General features: G+C 43.1%; 1 protein-coding gene across 3 annotated transcripts; it reads left to right on the top strand.

Annotated features, from left to right (window-relative positions):
- The first annotated feature begins 393 nt into the window (after window positions 1-393).
- LOC146645471 (uncharacterized) lies at window positions 394-18,171 on the top strand. Of its 3 annotated transcripts, none has more exons than XM_085394576.1 (4): window positions 394-2,609; window positions 9,159-10,077; window positions 10,281-10,583; window positions 13,904-18,171. In XM_085394576.1, exons 2-4 carry the CDS (start codon window positions 9,234-9,236, stop codon window positions 15,922-15,924), a joined length of 3,168 nt encoding a protein of 1,055 aa, XP_085250702.1. In that variant the 5' UTR covers window positions 394-2,609; window positions 9,159-9,233; the 3' UTR covers window positions 15,925-18,171. The 3 variants fall into 3 exon arrangements, with proteins under 3 accessions (XP_085250702.1, XP_085250704.1, XP_085250705.1); XM_085394578.1 differs by having other exon boundaries at window positions 9,156-10,077; XM_085394579.1 differs by lacking the exon at window positions 394-2,609 and adding an exon at window positions 5,161-5,299.
- Window positions 18,172-18,234: the final 63 nt, after the last annotated feature.

Below are 18,234 nucleotides of genomic sequence, written 5' to 3'. Positions count from 1 at the left end.
GTAGAGGTATGTCTTAAGCAAATAAAATCTTCATGTTTAGACAATTCAGGTGAAGATGACAACCACGACCACACCTGGCAAGTCTTCTGTGTCAGCTGCTATTAAATGCTTGTGAATGCTGTGGGTTAATGTCTAATGGGGAGAACCGTTGAAAAGACACTTCTTGTTGGGGCATGCCTTTAAAAAAGAAGAAGAAGAAACTTTCAGTTTAAACTCAACATGATTATGTGAGAAACCGACCTCTTATGAACACCCCTGAGGTCCCGCCCGTTCAAAGTTCAGACGAGAGAAAGCGAAAGCATCTAGGCATTTTTTTTTTATTAGTTGACATACGCAACATCACAATGATAGAAATACATCTTTGCTAACAGGAATACCACAGCCTCCATATGAGCCAGAAAAATACTGCATGAAAGTAGCAAGAAACATGAAAAACTCATATGTCATGTTGAAAGAAAAATATGAATACAAATGTACCTGAATTTCAATTTGAATTTCTTTTTAAATAATCAACAATAAGTAAACTCCTTATAATACCTGTAATGACATAAAATTGGTATGAAAATATTTTAGAGAAAACTGTTTTTTAAAAAACGTATTTTTTTATGTGCCACCCCAGAATTTGATCGCACCCCTGCTGTGTAACCAAGGGTGGAAATTATAGCATGGCCAAAGAGGTTCATTATGTAAATATGTGATTATGTAATGATGAATAATTATTACATGCAGTTAAAGTGACAAACTGGCAAATTTTGCGGGGTGTACCCTGCCTGCCTTCCATGACAGCTGGGATAAGCTCCAGAGATGGACTCCCACTCATATACTTTGCAGTGGTTTGGTCCACTATAATTCCCTAATTCCTTACTTTGAAAGCTGTAAACAAAGAATGTGTAAGACACTGTTATTTACTTTTACTTCTAGTAGTAAAATGACACACATTTACTCTTGTAACCACACTATATTTTATTAGCTCCATTACAGGGTAGCTGTGTCTCCTAATGCGTTTTTATGGAGGCAGGTGGTCTGTGCACATTAAAATCAAATTTTCAGCCAGTTTCCAACTGCTTTTGTTTGCTTTTTATATTTTTTCAAGTTTTATTTGTTATTTTTAATTCCCGACCTGTTTGTTTGGACTCCCTAGTGCCACCTGATTGTAAAAAATTCTGGAAACACCCCTGGGTCCCCATGTCTGGTAGGAAGTGAAGTAAATAATAGAGAAGGTGACAGACCCAATAAGAATATATTATATTGGCCACAAGTTATAATAAACGTGTGAATTTAATCCCTTACTTACATCGGCAACACTCAATTCAGGCTATATAGTACTCGTGAGACGCAAAAAATACCTGCTGTACTTATATTCTAATCAGGCTGACACCCATTGCCTAATCTTCTATATTTGGTTGGTGCTTTAAAGTATGCAGGGTTAGGTTACTCATTCCCTACCTGGATTAGATATAATCCAGGTAGTGTACAATAATGTGATAACAATGCAGAAATGTGTGTGCGCCACCTGTCCAACCCTTACGTGTCTCCTGCTTGCTCAGTAATAATGTAATGGCATTAGGAACAATCCTCTGAGCTGCACAGGATATTTTAGGACTCAGATGTACTGTCCAGACAATATAGCGAAAGTGACAAATACACAGGTGATTGGGAATGAGACCTGCTCCTAAGCAGGATTAATGTCTGCAGTAAACTTGTCAACTTATGTCTGTGTTTGGTCTCAGTCACCGCAAAGCTGCAGCCTCAACAGCATGTCCAAACTAGAAAATGTTTTGTTTGTGCAAGAGAGAGAGAGAGAGACAATCAGGCGAGGGGTGGGTGAAGGAAAGGCACTGAGCCAGGGTGCAGCACGAGGAAACTGTATCAGCTTGGCTCAGGCTGGCTTCCTCCCCTCTACAAAAGCCCGGTTGGAGGGCAGTGAAGAGGAGCTGGAGGCTAGAGTTTCAAGCACCGAACTGACAGTCCGTACTGCACAGAGAAATGTCAGGTGTATCCTCACCTGTCCACGCAAATATGAATTCGTTTCCACTCCTCTTCCCGGCCACTTTATCGGCTAGGTTTAACGCATAACAGCCAATTTTCAGCTATAATCCAAGGAAAAACCCCAGAACCTGGATACTACAGCAAGCTGTGTGATGATGTCAGTGGCAGTGTCGTCATATTTCCACTGGGCATCGTCTAAACACGCTGCTTTGTAAAGGTAGACGGGGTGACAAGGAGCTCAGGTTCAGCTGCGCGTCCTATTGCTATTGCGTAACAGGCGTGCCAAGCGGAAGGTTGGCAGGTAGGCCGTCGCGTTTATCCGCTTTTGAGAGAGGAAAAAATGAGAGGGAGGGAGCGATCTGGAGAGAGATGGAGCAGTCGGAGGGGGCGTACATCTCCTCAGTCGCTCGTGGCTAGAAAGCTGGCAACGATACAACGCTGCTGAAAGGCAACCTCTCTTTGTGCCCATAGAGGAGCGGTTTGAACCTCCACCGCCGGCGGTTGTTATCCTGCGTGCGAGGTAAACCCGGACGACACCTTTGCTTTCACTTCAGGATGTCCTAGTCCTGATAGCCCTGCCGCAGCGGACGCCATCGACTCGGAGCCTCGCAGACCCGCAGGTATGTTTGTTTGTTGCTTGTAACGGACAAACCCTCACGGTAACAGTTATTGGTTGACTGCTATGCGGCTAGACGTCTTTGCGCAGTGATATGCGTGACGCTGTCTCTACCGGTGCCGCGATGTCAGCCGTTGGCTCGGGTTTACAGGCGAGCATACGCTGCACGTTAATCTTTGCCCTCTACCTGTACCTGGTTTCCTCTGCGGTACTGAACTTTATGTGCGAAGTTAGAGGGAGTACTGCCTTATCACCCCCATCTCACATCGTGTAAGAAAAAGCGGCAGTTTGGGTGAATTTTGCCAATTAAAGCCATTCGCGACCGCGTGTCCCCGCAGTCAGGACGGCAACGTGACGTCGTTACTACTGCTCATCATAACCAACAACATGAAATATATACAGCTGGTCTTAAATCACCCCTATCAAGTAATAATAATAATAATAATAATAATAATAATAATAATAATAATAATAATAATTGGGACGTAAAAGGAAATTGTTTAGGCTCAATAGGCAGTAAGCATGCAAAAAGGCTGTTTTCTTTGGTGACACAGCAACAAGTGGAGTGCGCCCTGTTATCTCTTTATTTGTCCCTTGCTGCCAGGTGCTCGACATGTGTTTTTAAGTGTGTTTACACAGGATAGCAGGCTCGTCCAACAAAGCCATATGCGCAAAAGAGCTGCGGCCCTAGTTTAGATGGTCTGGATTCACACCCATGCCTCATCGGGATTTAAGTGGAAGGTGAGGAGGAAGAAGTGGAGTGCGTCTTTCAATGAGCTGCTCCAGAGTGCTGGTGGATGTAGTCGAGCAGAAAGAAATGCAACAGAACTAATTTTCAAAAAGGAACCAACACACAGAGGGGGAAAAAAGGCCTATCCTTTTCCAAAGAAGCTCCATAAAGACAATAAAGCCCATAAAAGGTGCGCTATAACTACAAGTAGTCACTCATATTCGACCAGAGAACTTTAAACAAGCAGGACAGTTAAAACATCCCATAATTATACAGCCCTGAACTGTCAGCCTTTTAGAAAATAAGGCATAGCTTAAGATATTAGTGAAGCATTCATCCCGGAAGATGATCTGCCCACATCTCTTATTTGGGTCTTTATTATCTGTGGGAAGATAAAAGATGCAATAAATGTTTTGTAACTATAAATCAAAAATGTCCATGCAGATGATAGCTGCTTACATTATTTTGCACACAGCCTGCTTGCAAAACTCAGTAATTTGCCACGCAACACAGTTTTATTGCATGCATGTAACAATGTGAGTGTCTGGGGTTTAAGTAAAGCCGCGGTTCAGTAAAAGGCCAAGAGTTTATGACTTGCGATGCCTGCAGTTGATTTTCCTGAAAGTGTTTTGCGGCTTGACACGGTTTGGCAGTGATCTTAGTCTGTCATCAGACTCGCTATCTTTCAGGGCGTGTTTAGTGTTTAACGTGTGAGTGCTAATTTGAAATTAAGGTTCCTCCCAAGTTGTGAATATTTGTCCAATCTGGTTGACTTTTTCACCATTATCACCTCTCAAATATTAATATTGGCAATCTGTGTTTTATTTTTGTGTATCTAGATGTGTCTCTTTGTATGTGTGGAGTGCGGTTTGGGGCCTTAGCCTTTATGCCTGACCTTCAGCCTTTGATCTGTGGCTCGTGTGAAGGCGTAACATGACTCAAAGATGTTGTGGGGCTCAGCAATTTTAAGCGGGACATCCGCTTCAACTGGGGATCAAAGACATAGGCGATTGGTTCAGGACCCTCTCCTCCTCATATAGCATGTCTATGGTGTGTGGTCGGTTACTCTACTGTAGTTTAGACCCCCCCCCCCCCCTCTCCCCGAGAGAAGCATCTTTAACAGGCTGTGGTTTGCATCAAGAGATAAATGGATGGTGTTAGTCTATAATGTATGTAAAGAGTTTGGTCATGGCTTTAAATGTATCAAAATAGTTTAAAAAGATCAGTTTAGGGACTTTTTAATAAATAAATTTTATGTGGTGGCAAGTTGAGAGTTGTTTGTAATCCATATGTTGTTTCAAGGTGAGGAATTTTTTAACGGTCAAACCAGCGACCTCCCCCACTTGTTGCATACCAACGTAACCACACTTACTCCCTCTTTCATTTCCCCCCTCTGACTTTTTCTCTCTCTGTCTCACATACACACTAATTCACACACACTGCTTCACAGTCCTACTTCTCCACCCACCAATATGCAGTACAAACAAGTTATACATCTGTAGAGTATGCTGATGTGTGAGCAGTTACACAGTGACACACCAGTCTTTGGTTATTCATTCAGCCTCTTTCTTTCTTTCTTTCTACAAGTTACATTTTTTTTAAAGTTTTCTTCTCATGAGATTTTCATTGGGAGTGGCCAGTTACCAAGCAAATCTGAGATGGTTTGGGTATATGCAGAGGAGGGATAGTGGCTATATTGGATAATGGATGTTTAATACTTTGCTACCGGACAGGGGGAAAAGAGGAAGACCTCAGAGGAGGTTCATGGAGGTAGTGAAGGAGGACATGCAGAAGACTGATGTGACAGCAGAGGATGCTGAGGATAGGGTAAGATGGAGGGAGATGATTCGACCCCTGAAGGGAGCAGCTGAAAGAAGAAGAAGAGGGTTTTTCCAGAACGAATCATAACAAAAACGTTCATTCTTGGCTGAGTTCTTCTCTGAGGATGAACGCTTCACTGATAAGTAAGCCTTCTTCACAAGACGCTCACATCAACACTGAATGTTACAGGTCAACTAAGATATCAGAGATCTTTGTCTATAGTTGAGAGGTCTACCTATACCGACATAGATGTAGCACAAGTGATCGTATCTTCACATATAAACAGATTGAGACTATGTTTGATTTTAAGCCATACGAATGGCAGTGGCAGTAAGCTCATTCCATTTTTTTCCACTAGCGCCACAGGGAGGTTGTATCTGAAATATCTTGCCAACTAATGGATGGCTTGTCATTAAATTTGACTTATTTTCCCTTTTAGACTTATTTGGGTTCAGAGATGACCCAACAAACAGCCTGGTTGCTTGAAGGTATCAGTTACTGAGAACAAAAACTTTTTTTTTTCTTTACAAATCTTTTCAGAAGAAGTACGAGCCAGCATGAAAGACTATCACCTAAAACAATCTACTCTAAATAAATAAAAAAATGTGATTTGATTTGGAAAAATTCAAGTAAACACAAGTGCAAATCAGACCTTGGTGTTTGAGTGCTCACTTTCAGCACTGGACAGTTATCTATACTCTGTCCCGATGAACACGTTGCATTAAGAAGTATTGAAGTGTGATACCTGACAAGTGCACATTAGACTGAAAGACACAAATCCTTCTGTTCACAGGCTTACACTGAAATGTCCACTCAAATCAGTGGGAATGTTGCTCTGCCAGACTGTCTTCAATCTGGCAGCAAGTGAGAGAGAACATAAGCAAGAAAGAGGGGGATTCTCCAAAGACTTTAATGCTCAAAGCCCCCGCCCGGTTCCCTACACAAACTTTAAGCAGTAGCTTGCATTGTAATACATTACTGTAGACGTGACATCACAATTGCAATGGTTAGTAACTGATTAGTAACAGCTGTTGTAGTACTGAATCATATGATTGTATAACCAGCAGGTCTATAGTGTGGGCAAGCAGTTTACAGTAATCTTCAGATTGTTGCATGCTGCTGTACTATTGGATATATAATCCATGGGCATTTCCTGCTCTGGACAAAGCACACATTGTGCAGGAAAGCGTGACGACATCTACACACCATGCTCAACACAGTGCAGATGAAATACAGAGTGATGTGTTCTGTCTGTGGCCCCCGGGGGCTGAACACGATAAAAATACTCAGACCATGCACACGTCTGCCTTCCCTCCATGGACAGTCACAGAGAGATGCACTGTCTTATTTGTGTATGTGTGTTGACTGTGTGTTAAAAATGGGCTAAGAGGATGCAGTATTCACACTAGCCCGGAATTGATGATCGCACTGATCTAGGCTTTGTGGAGTATGTGCTTGTTCGTAGGCTTCGAGGAGGTGTCTTTCTGCTTAAATTTACTCCACTCGTATTAGTTCAGTGGAAATTCCTAGTCACGCTGCTCAAATCCAGTGAAGGAGAACATTTTTGGAGAGCCGCTTCAGTGTGTGTTACTGTGTTCTTTTGGATGATGTGTGGAGATGAGATCAATGCTGACAGCGTTTCAAATACAGCAGCAGAATGTTACTCCCTCGCCACTAAAGCCAAATGCCATTTGAGACTCATTATTCTGTTCTGCTTCCCCTCATACACACAGACTGACACATGTTGGTTTGCTTTTAGATCAAGATAATGGTATGTTTACTAAACGATATGTGGTAATAGTCAGGTTGTTCATGTTCTTGTGCCAGAGATTGCACACCTGCCAGTTAACCTCAGAAGAAAGGTGAAGTAGGATCAGTTTCTCCACATGGGTTCCTGGATAAATGGCCGTGTCAGCTCTCCATAACAAACCCGTTAATCCTGAAACATAGTTTCTGTGTGACTCTCTTTTTTCTCAGATATTTATATCCTTACTATCGGCATTCACTCAATCTTAGTCTAAATTTTACAGCTCTCACTGCTTTTCTCAGTCTTAATCTTGTCCCGGACCCCTTTAACTGAGGCATGTCCAAAGTCCGGTCCGGGGACCAATCGCGGCCCTAGGTCAGATCTTTTATGGCCCCTCGATTTTCAGACCATGTGTTTTATCTAAGTCTCGTTTAAAATTGACCTGAGATACTGATATTCAGCGGCTTCACTGAAGTTACAGGTATTCCCGACAGCTTGATCTTTATGTTATTTTCTCTCCATATGTGAATGAAAAGTACATTTTTTTTGTTAAGGCTTAAACTCTCCTGATCACCGTAATGACAGCTCTTGTGTTATTGAAAATAAATTGTATTTATGCTTCCAAAAAGGCAAGAAGAATTGTTGGCCCCCATTAATAAATATGGCACCCTTGGAAAAAATTTTGGACACCCGTGCTTTAACTTATCACGCCATCTCCCCTCCTGGCCAAACTCTTTTTGAACCACTTTCCTATCTCCACATTCTTACATCTACCATCTTTTTTCCCCCCACTCATCGCTCTATTGTTAGGACTCTCTCAGTAACCCCTTTGCTAAACCAGCTCTGGTTAAATAAGGGATAAAAAGAGAGAAAAGAAAAGGGGGGGAAATTAGAGTTGGCCAAAATCTGACAAGACAGAGCAGAAGAGGTGGGTGAGACTAGAAAGAAAATAAACAGAGACTGCTGTGAGTGGGTGGAGATTGAGATCTATAAGCACTTATGTTACCATACTCATTGACAGTTTTTTCCCTTCAGAAGCTCCCGTGTGAGAAATTGTGTTTTGCAAAAGACCAGTATACGTTTCCTCACATATCAACAGTGTGTTGTCTCACCCGTGGTGCAGACTCACACATACTTATACACATTTTCCGTACACTCACACAGATTACTCATACACTACATATGTTCATGAACACAAAATGAACGTCAGCCGTGGAGCTGCAGTAATTCCTCTGAGACCTAAACATTGTGCCTGTGAATGGACCCTAGGTGATTCATCAGCAGCAGAATGAATTCCCCCATAGGCACCGATGTCTATTTTCTGTACTTTCCCTCCTAACGTTTCAGCAGTAGTGTCCTGACTCTCATCCCTGAGGTTGTCTTCTGCTGTGAGTCATAGGTAGAAACTGGTGTGAAGGGAGATTTATATAAGTAAGAGAGAAAGAAAAGGGGTGTTTTTTTTGGACAAGAGCAGCTTGTTTAAGGGACGTGCCTGCCAGCTGTTTGGCAAGATGACGCGTAGGATTGTGTAATCCTCAAGGGCCTGGGGGTTTCTACGTGTCACTGGGCTCCCTGAGCTTCACCACACTCGGTGTTACAGCTGTCAGCTTCTGGCATCCACGGCTTAAACATAACAGCAAATAAAGAAAGCAGAGTCCTGATGCTTGGACCGAAGATTATTAAGGAGAAAGGAACTGATACTCTCCCCAAAGAAGTATCAGTTTTATGGAACAGCTAGTGAGGACAAAAGTTAACAAGTCCATCTGCCACGCAGTAAAACCATCTGTGACTTGATTTTCTTTTCTGGCTCGATCGTTTTAATGTGACTTGTTATATAACTTACAAGCTGAACTTATGCTTTTATGTGTCCCATGTCCTCTGTAACCATACACCTTACCACACCCTGTGTGTCTGCTGTTGTCATGCTCCTAAAACAGTGGGAGTTTCACCGACCTACCTTCTGAATCAGTACAACAAAGGCTACAGCACATAATCTTTAAATCAGATATGACCAAAAATTCTTGCTTCGCAATTCCTGTTATGACGCGCTTCAGACCTCTGCTGGTAAATCAGTAAGAATACTGGAATCGCCACTCAGAAGTTAAACCTTTTAGAATGATCTGATGCAATATAAGTAGGTTTTGAAACACCTTTCCCGCACCTGTGTGGTGTGTCTACATATTCGCAGTGCTTCATATATCTGTGCTTGTGTAATGTGTTCATGAAATTAACACAATTCCTGTTTTTCTCAGCAGAAACGCAGTGAAAGGATGGTGTGACAAACAGACTTCCAGAGGAACCAGTCACTGCTCAGCGCTCAGAGGGAGACCATGGCTCCCATGTCCCTCATGCTCCTGGTCTTGCTCACCTCCATCATCGATTTTGCCGATGCTCAGACCGTCATCGGCTACTCCTCCTCCTTCTCTTCTCTGGACCTGCCTAGCGATTCTTCACCTCCACCAACCAAGCAGACTCCTCGTTTCTGGCCATCTTTGCCTCCCAGGGGACGCAGTGATGTGCCCATCAGAGTTACAGGACAGGACAGGTTAACAACTACAAATACAGTGGAGCAGAGGGAAAGACTCCATCCATCGGTGACACAGTTCAACCGCCCTCTTCAGTCTGCCCTTCCCACACAGAACCTTAGCAGTGGACTAATTGTAACCCAACCAACTGCCTCTAGGCCCAGAACTGACACAGCCAGTTTAGCATTCAGCAGGGCTTTCAGAAAGGGAGTTGCCACTACAAAAAGCTCAACTCCACCTCCACTTGCGTTGGACTCTGCCGAAGTGGCTGAGCCTGCAGGTGATAAGACAGTGACAGGAGCGAATCCAAAGGAGGAAGCAATTAAAGAGAAGCAGGGTGTTGATTCACAAGGGTTGGGATCAGGTATTGCTCCAACAGTAATGTTTGTGAAGGAGGAATCACCCGATCCTCTGTCAACAGTTGATGATGAAATGGCACAGTATCGACCGCAGGCACAGACCGCGGCCTCTAAAGTTTCTGATGTAAAAACTCCACCACTGGACAGTCAGACCGTGAAGCCTCACCTGTTTGCGTTGACAACCACCAGCACAACCAGAACCACTTCTACAACAGTAGCGAGTGAGAAAGTGATGACCCCACTGTCCTCTGTGGTAACGCAGCAGACACTTAAGACTGTGCAATTAAAAGGTGAGAAATCGAAAATGCTTGGTTGTTACATGAGAATCATAATCATGATTATGCTAGTTAGTATTAAGATTGGGATCATTTACTGAATCAGTTTATCTCAGTTATCTTGTTTTTAACAATTGTTTGAAGCCTTAAATGTAACTGAATTTAAGTTCAGGTAAGGGGTTAATGCTCGATGTGTTTCCTTTCCTGGAAAATTCTAGGTGAACTGGGACCAAACACTCCTTCCACTGACAGAGTTACTCCAAAGCAGGACTCTGATGCTGAGATGTTACCCCAACCAACATCTACCGTGACTGGCTCTATTGCTAAACAGCTCCAGCCTGGAGCACAGCCGGTTACTACCCAAAGCAAGAACAGTTCGCATTCAAACACCACAAAACTACAAGTGACAAATACTTCTACACCCAGTGTGCTTCTTTCTGCCAAATCAACAACTCAGCTCAGCAAAACAGTACAGCGAGGAAGACATGCTGCAAGCACAACAGTGCAGTCACTGAAGATAGGTAAGAAACAAGAGCCTTGTGTTCTCTGTTTCCTGTGTCCTCTGGTAATTCAAAATGGAATTATTTGTGCAGCTGGGACTTTTTTACTGGAAGAATTAAAAAAAAAAGTCTTCAAAGGAGGGGAAAAGTAGACACACGTTTCCATGGAAAGTGGGGTTGTAATGTGTGGGTAGACACAGCAAGGGAGGTGAGAGAGCAAGCTTAAGAGGGGGTGGGCAGAATTTCAGCCAGGCAAAGAGATAAGAGAAAAAAAAAGGAAGGGGGGGGGGGGGGGGGCAAGGGCCTAAAAAAGAGACTATTGGGAATACCGATGAGAGAGTAGACGGTGTGGGTGAAAGCAGAAGAAAGGTACTGGCATAGGAAATGCAGGGAGTGGAGATGGCAATGAAAACCAGATGCAGAGAGGAAAGGGGATGAAGGGAGAGGAGATGAGGAAAAGTAAATGGAAAAGGAAAAGCTTGACACGTGGGACACATGACCCAGTCTCTTAGATACCGTAAGAATAACATCATTATGACTTTTAAACAGCAGGACTCTCCTTCAGAGCACCTTTAAAGGAAGCGCACTCAGGTTTTTGTTCTGTAAGCATGAGCCAACTCTTTTTCTTTTCAACATTAGCTTACGTTGGTTCAGCCAAAGCCATTTGGCCGCTCTTTAACCGTGACATAATGGGCAAGGGTCCGAGGTCTGTTTTGCTCTTTCATACTCAGTCATGACAGCGGTAGCAGCTGCTGCGCTCATAATAAAAAGCAGAACACTGGCTAGTTCTATCATATGAACCTCAGTTCGTGCACGTACATTAGACCTGCAGAGATAACCTGATGAGCACAAACAACGATGCACTCAGACTCAAAACCCATCCGTATATCAAACAGTAATGTTAACTACCATAATGAACATGCTTACAGTTATGTACACACACACACTGGGAAGCTCCTCGAAGGAAATTGGCTAGTTAGGCTACAGCACAAGTGCGTAAATGAAAACTTCACCATAACTGTATTTCTAGTGATTATCGAAACTCCATCAAACTCCGTCTCTCAGGTGGAGAAAGGGAAGACTGAAGTGAGAATCCTTCTCCCATTTACTTGCAAAAAGGATTAAAAGTAAAATAGATTTTAAGACTTTTTTTAGTTTACAGGAGAAAACTGATCTGAAATGATGATAAAAATGTTGTGTTCACTGTTTTGCAGCCACTCCTTTTCCCATAGTTGTGTTTGGAAATATACCTTTTTTAAACATGTGAGTCATGTGATGATAAATTTAGGCAGATTTGTCATACCAAAGCATTAATTTTAGGTACGCTGTATATATTATCAAGTAGTTCCTGAAGTGCTTACTGAAACAGGAACTACCACAACGATTATTTGTGTTCTTTGTGTCTACATACCTGACTGGGGACTGATTTTGTCAGCACAGTAGATTTTCAGTAGTGCAAGATGCAAAAAAAACTTAAGTGTGTGCTTGAAATTAAAAAAACAAAACAAAACTCCTTGCCATAGATTCTTTTTAATTTCTAACGTATCTGTATCTTCCTTATACGAGGTATCTTTATCCGGTGTTCAAACATAAAATATTCCCAAAGGTGGGTGTGGTCCGAGAACTCACAGACTTCTTGGCCTGCGTTATCCAATCACATGGTGGTCTCCAGTTATTTTTCACCTCATTTCAACATGTGGACATATGAAGCCATGTTGGCAGTGCATATGTGAAAGAGGAAAAAAAACTCAAGGGCAGGGGTAGGTTTAAATGTATCCAGCTGTGTAATGTGATCACAACATCTGGAATGTGTCTGGATCTCGCTCCTGTTAGAAAAAAAAAACTAGAGGAAAGTAAAACATAGCTTTTGTATAAATAAAGAAGTGTGCCTGTGATCTGCATGCAATGCTCAAGTATGCAAAGCATTTTTGTGTGTGTGGTGTCTGCGTGCGTGATAAAATGAGGCAGCGAGGGAGAGGAGTGAGTCATTATTTAGTGTGGCAGTTTTATGGTTGTCTTCTACAGGGTGAGGGCGAGCTTAAAGTCTTCCAAGCAGTTGATGGTTTGAGTGTTTTATTGTATCGTTCCACCATCCATCAGATTTAAATGTGTGTGAAACAACTCCACATATTGTGTATCTTTGCTGTCTTTCTTAAATTATTTCTAAATTGTTACACATGGTAGTATTGTTACTGTGATATATGTACATAAGTGGCTTCCAAAGACCTCGGCGATGAATGAACCTTTGGTAATGTTGTTGTGTGTTTCAGAGTCATTCCAGGAGGAAAAGGTGGAGTGTATTGAACAAACAGAGTGTGTGTGAACATGACAATATTAAAGAGAGAAAGAGAAACACAGACAGAGATGTTATATTGCCAAGATGTCTTGTCTCATTAGGTCATTTTGCATTGTATAATACTTTAAATGTGAACAGCAGTTTCCCTGGATCATACATGTATTGTGACACATCACTGAGTTGCATAACACAGATGTCCTTGTTAATTACATAATCTAATCCAATTAAGTCAGACAATTGCTTCCCGGTTATTCAGAGGAGCTCTTTTGTTAGTCAGATACATTTACAATATAAACAAGAGGATCGGCTTGCAGTGCTGTTCACATAGAATATTAGGGTTTTTGGGTGATTGACATTTCATCTTTAAAACTGGTTTTAGAAGAGGTGCCTTGTCTTTGGATTCCATATTTATGTGCATTTTTACTAAGCGATATGCAGTCTCTAGACTTCTGTTTTTATACATGAACACTTTGTTATTTCCATACTTAGAAACAGTTATACATCTGATGGTAGTGAAAAGAGAGATGAGAGTGACACGAAAACTGATGCTAATGCAATGGTGCACAGGCGATGTTGCTCCTCACCTTCTGGTGACCCTGAATTGGATAAGCAGCTGAGGAAGTGATTTCAGAGATTTTGAAGAGAGAAACGTGGCGCTCAAAAGATCCTGATTTTAGGAGATCTCCACAACAGCCAAGATTTGAATAGAGGTAGAACACCCAGGACTTTTTTATTATATTGGATGGTGATTCTAAACAAGCAGTTTTTATGATCTGGAGCCTGGAAAATAAAGTTGATTTGATTTCACAGTTTGGCGTATTTGAGTAGATAGACCTTGGACAATGCACCTCTGCAGAGCTGATTAGGTTACTCTGCACAACTGAAAGGTCTCAGCTGTCTAGCTCATGACTGTGGTGGTGAACTAAACCCCTCTAGTGGTTGTCCTAGGTTCTACATCTGTATTAATATCACTTCAGAACAATATAGCATATTTTGTGCATTTCAGCATTTGAAAATCAAAACACTGTTCTTCTTTTTTTTCTAGGGGTCTCTTCCAGTCTTACAGCGAGTGTTGTACCAGTCATCCAAACACGGTTTCGTCCCACATATCGGAATGGTATTATTCAGAAGAACCACTCTCATCAGCTATCGAGGAACCCTCACTCAGCTCCTTATTCCACTTCTGATCCAGCTCCCTCTCCCAGTGCCAATTCCTCACCTAATGCCACACTTCTTTACTGGGGTGATCTAAGCCGGACACTTGCTTTCGCCTGGGAACTTCACGTCTACGGATCTGCAAGCCTCTTCCTCTTGCTGTTTGCTGGAGCTGCTCTTGGCCTCACACTGTCCCCTGGCACAAACTGTCCTCATCGTGGTGCTCTTGCACTGGCCAATGCTCTGCTGTTTCTGGCTGGAGGCCTCAGAGCAGCTCTATTTCTCATTGATCCCTATGGCACACGAAAATTCCTCCCTCGCCCTGCAGTTACAGCCATCTACAACCTGCCTCTGCACCTCCTGGTATGGACACATGCTGCCCTGGCGCTGCTGGCACTGAGGGTGGCAGGAATAAGTGCGTTACCGCCAACCATGGAGCGGCCTCCTCTGGTGGCTGTGCTGACTGTGTTGCAGTGTACCCTGCTGCTGGCAGCTGATCTGCTCTCCCCAGCCCTCTCTCCTGTGGTGCCTGTTACCCTACAAGTCCTGTCTCTGTGTTGGGGTCTGGGTCTCTGCCTGGGCTTTCTTTGCTATGTCTTCCCACGTATACGCTGCCCTGCTGTTCCTCAAGCCGGAGTTTCCGAAGAGGTACGGAGAAAGGCTTGGACAGGGAGCAGGAGAATAGGAGTGATTCTGGGAAGAGTGCTGGCAGTGTGTGCAGTTCTTGGGGCTTTGTGTTTTGGGTTGCATGCCCATGCTATCTTGTGGCTTTATGGACTGTTAGGTGACTGGACACGCTTCAACTGGGGATGGTGGCTAGTGCATTTCTGGGCCCGACTCCTGGAACTAGCCTGGGGGTTCTCCCTGCTCCTCCTGAGCTCGTGGGTGTTCTGGAGGCCTCAGAGTTGCCGTGGAAGGGAAGAAGGTGGCCAGGATGGAAGAGCAGCAGGAGACCTGGCATCCCCTAGTGATTCTGCAGGCTCCCCTCAAACACACACCTGCTGGTCCAAGATAGTCCAGAGCCTGAAGGGTAAGCCCTGCAGGAAGTCTGACAGTAATGGCGTAGGAGGAGGAGGAGGTGGAGGAGTAGGAGAAGTGCCTAACAACTGGGCTGGCCAGGAGCGTCCTGGGGCTGATATCAGCAAGAGTCTGATTAGAAATCAGAACCATGAGCAGGCCGTTTCACAGCCACTTGTCAAAGACAGCAACCGGGGACGGAACCATAGGGGCCACTCTGCAGAGCGAGGCACATCTGACGGCTCTACTGGCTCCCTCCTAAGACTGCAGACGTTTGGCCAGCCTCCACAGCGCTCGGTGAGCGGCAGCCTGGATCAGGATAGGGATACTTCCCTGTCTTTCTATGAGTTTGACCTGCGGCCGCCCTCCCCCATCGACCTGACCCGCAGCATCGATGAGGCTCTGCACAGAGAACACCTGCTTGAAGGAGGGAGCCTGTTTCATCCTTTGAACCAGACCTTACAGTCCCCTTCCCCAGGCTCAGGGGTCAGTCAGGGGCCCTGGCTCCGCAGGAACAGTGATCCTCAGTTGCTCTCAGAGAGTAGCGAGGCTCCAACAGAGTCTTCCATGCCACTGGGGGGAAGCATTCTCAGTAGTGTACCCAGTAGGCAGGTGACTGCTCCCCCAACGCCATCCCACCAGGGTCACAGATGGGCTGGAAATGGGACAACAAGTGTCCCTTCATCAGTGTCCTGTCCTGTGTCACTCCGTCCCTCCAGAACCTCAACGGGGCATTTGGGAGACGATGGAGTGGACGACACACGACCGTTTATCACCCCAGACTCTGAAAGTGTGCGAGGGAGAGCTGCGAGGCCAGTGGGGTCACGCAGTTACCTGGAAGTCAGTCGACATGACGATTCTGCCAGTGTCAGCAGTGAGATTATTGACCTATGAGCCTAACCTTGGACATGAGGACCAAATGACTGCACATCTAACGCATTCATTTAACAGGAACTAATCCTAACCAGGGATGCTGCAAATATTGGGATAATAGTATTATTAAACTGTGTAATAATACTTTTTGTCAAAAGAGTGAAAATATAAAAACAAGGATCTGGGTGACAAACTTAAAAGGTGTCACCTAGCTGCCTTTTGTCTTTGTTGATCAGATTAGCTGTTGATTAGCATAATTTATAGACAAACAGCACGCTCACTTTCCCATCTGTCTATCTTTTTCTTGTCTGTTTAACACTGGTATGACTTCAAGTACACTGAGAGCACACTTACATACAATTCCTGAGAATGGCTCTTTAGCAGGTCCGTGCTTGTGACTGGCTTCAGACTTGTGAAGCTGATGAATTTAATCTTTCAAGAAAGTAAGTAGATTTAGATATTCAAGTTCTTGCTTGGAAACATTACTTTAACAGCGTTAAGTTTAAAGGGTAAAAGACAAATGATGCTCCAAGTGTCTTTGTGTCCTGTTCAAATGGTTTCTGCAAAAAGAAAAATACATGACTGCATATGATTGCTCATCAGTTCGATTCCTTTACTAGAGTTTCTTTGCTGTCTTTCATATTTCAGTTTGCTTCGTGATGTAAAGTTGTGCCATACGTAATCAAAGTTGGTTTCTGTGCTATTATTAATGGTTTTATAAACCCATTATTTGGGTTAATGGTCTCTAGCATCTTAGCATTATGACTCAGCTGCAGATTACTACATCTAAGCTCTTAACTTGCTGCTGCCATCATTGTACTTGTCCAGTTTGCCTTGTATTTTAAAACCGGTTACATAAAGAGGCAGGCGATAAACAACAGCCAGAGACACAGCTGCGGAGCAGACACCTGCTAACATGTGTTCCTGAGGTTTTTAGCTGTTGATCAAATTGACAGACTTTAAATATGGAACTCAACTATGATGCATTTTGTTGAAGGACAGAGCTTTGCAATCAATAACCATGCTTAACGTAAGCCTCTCAATAAAAAGCTGCATTCAGTTCAATATGTTTGGTATCTAATTACATGCTTCATAGCTTTGCAGGGCTGCAGCACACAAGACCGGCTTAGCATGAACCTCAGAATTCCTATAGTTAGGCCTGACTCAATAACGGAGCACTTAACCCCAAGCCTGAGCACTAGACTGAAGTATTTTATTACTAAAAAGGAAAATATCTTTGAAATCTATGATGTATAAGCAACAATGTAAATAGTTATTTTTGATGTTTCATGAATAAAGGTGTATTTGAAACAGTTATAGTTGTTACTGTGAAAGACAATCTAAGTGATATTGCTTATGCGTCTGAGCTGTGCAGACAGTTTTGCTATTTCGACGTCAGATTGTGGCCTGTTTAGTACATGCAGAGCTGTGACAGCTGATGCTTGACTGCAGATGTTATGTTAAGGACTTTTTGGGCTATGCTCAGAATTTAAAAAAGATGGAGGTTTAGCGAAGTGTACAGTTGACGGTCAGGATCGGTTTGATTTTTTATTTTATTTCAGCTTTTCCTGTCGTTAGCGGTGACAAAATTATTGGGGGGAAAACAAACAAACAAACAAAACAAAAACAACATTTTGGTGAAATCATATTTCGTCCATTAATTCATTTGAACTGTTTCTGATCCCAAAAGATAGCCCAGTGGTTCCCTCTGAAACTTGAACGGTTTTGCTCCAACTTGAGATATACTTTATTATAAATGAAACTTACAGATTTATCATTGTGATTCAGTCTTTGAATGTTGTTTTGAATATGTGAGGATAAAGTGACATTTTGTTTTGCATTATTTGGGAAGAAACATAGTTACTCATGCCTCTGTTCCTGATTAGAGCCAGTCCCTTACTTGTTTTCCGGTTACCTCAGGGTGACTTGCAGCACCTCCCAGTGATGTGAGACGCTTGACTTATATAGTATTTACAGTACAATGGCCTTTTGTTGCTGTCTACATTCCAGTGAACCTGTATAATTTTACCGTATCAGCTCTCGCCATTACCGCCATTACCTATTTTACTTCATGGCAGCCGTGGTTCCTCCAGCAACTGTAGTGTTGTCCTACGGAGCAGTAAGTCCTGTAGAAAATGTGCCCCTTTTGGTCTTTAGCCATTTTGCAGAAGTGCAGTGTTAGCGTCATCTGTTTACTTTGCTCACTGAACTTTTGTTCTCGTATTTCTTGCTGCATTTTTTGTTTGAATTTAAATAAAAATGATAAAACTCAAACCCACCTTTGTTATCATGTTTTTCTTTATTTTTACTTGCATATCTAACACAATGGCA

Source organism: Rhamphochromis longiceps, linkage group LG20, assembly GCF_057381845.1.
Source record: "Rhamphochromis longiceps isolate RC_006_pf linkage group LG20, R_longiceps_female_GT1.1, whole genome shotgun sequence".
NCBI lineage: Eukaryota > Metazoa > Chordata > Actinopteri > Cichliformes > Cichlidae > Rhamphochromis > Rhamphochromis longiceps.
This window is presented reverse-complemented; position numbering and strand designations above follow the sequence as displayed.

What these genes read in the sequence shown, in the direction of transcription:
- LOC146645471 (XM_085394576.1), top strand. Translation starts at nt 9,234, where the DNA reads ATGGCTCCCATGTCCCTCATGCTCCTGGTCTTGCTCACCTCCATCATC. An exon ending in TAAGACTGTGCAATTAAAAG is followed by an intron (nt 10,078 to 10,280) that starts GTGAGAAATCGA and finishes GGAAAATTCTAG; the next exon opens with GTGAACTGGGACCAAACACT. An exon ending in AGTGCAGTCACTGAAGATAG is followed by an intron (nt 10,584 to 13,903) that starts GTAAGAAACAAG and finishes TTTTTTTTCTAG; the next exon opens with GGGTCTCTTCCAGTCTTACA.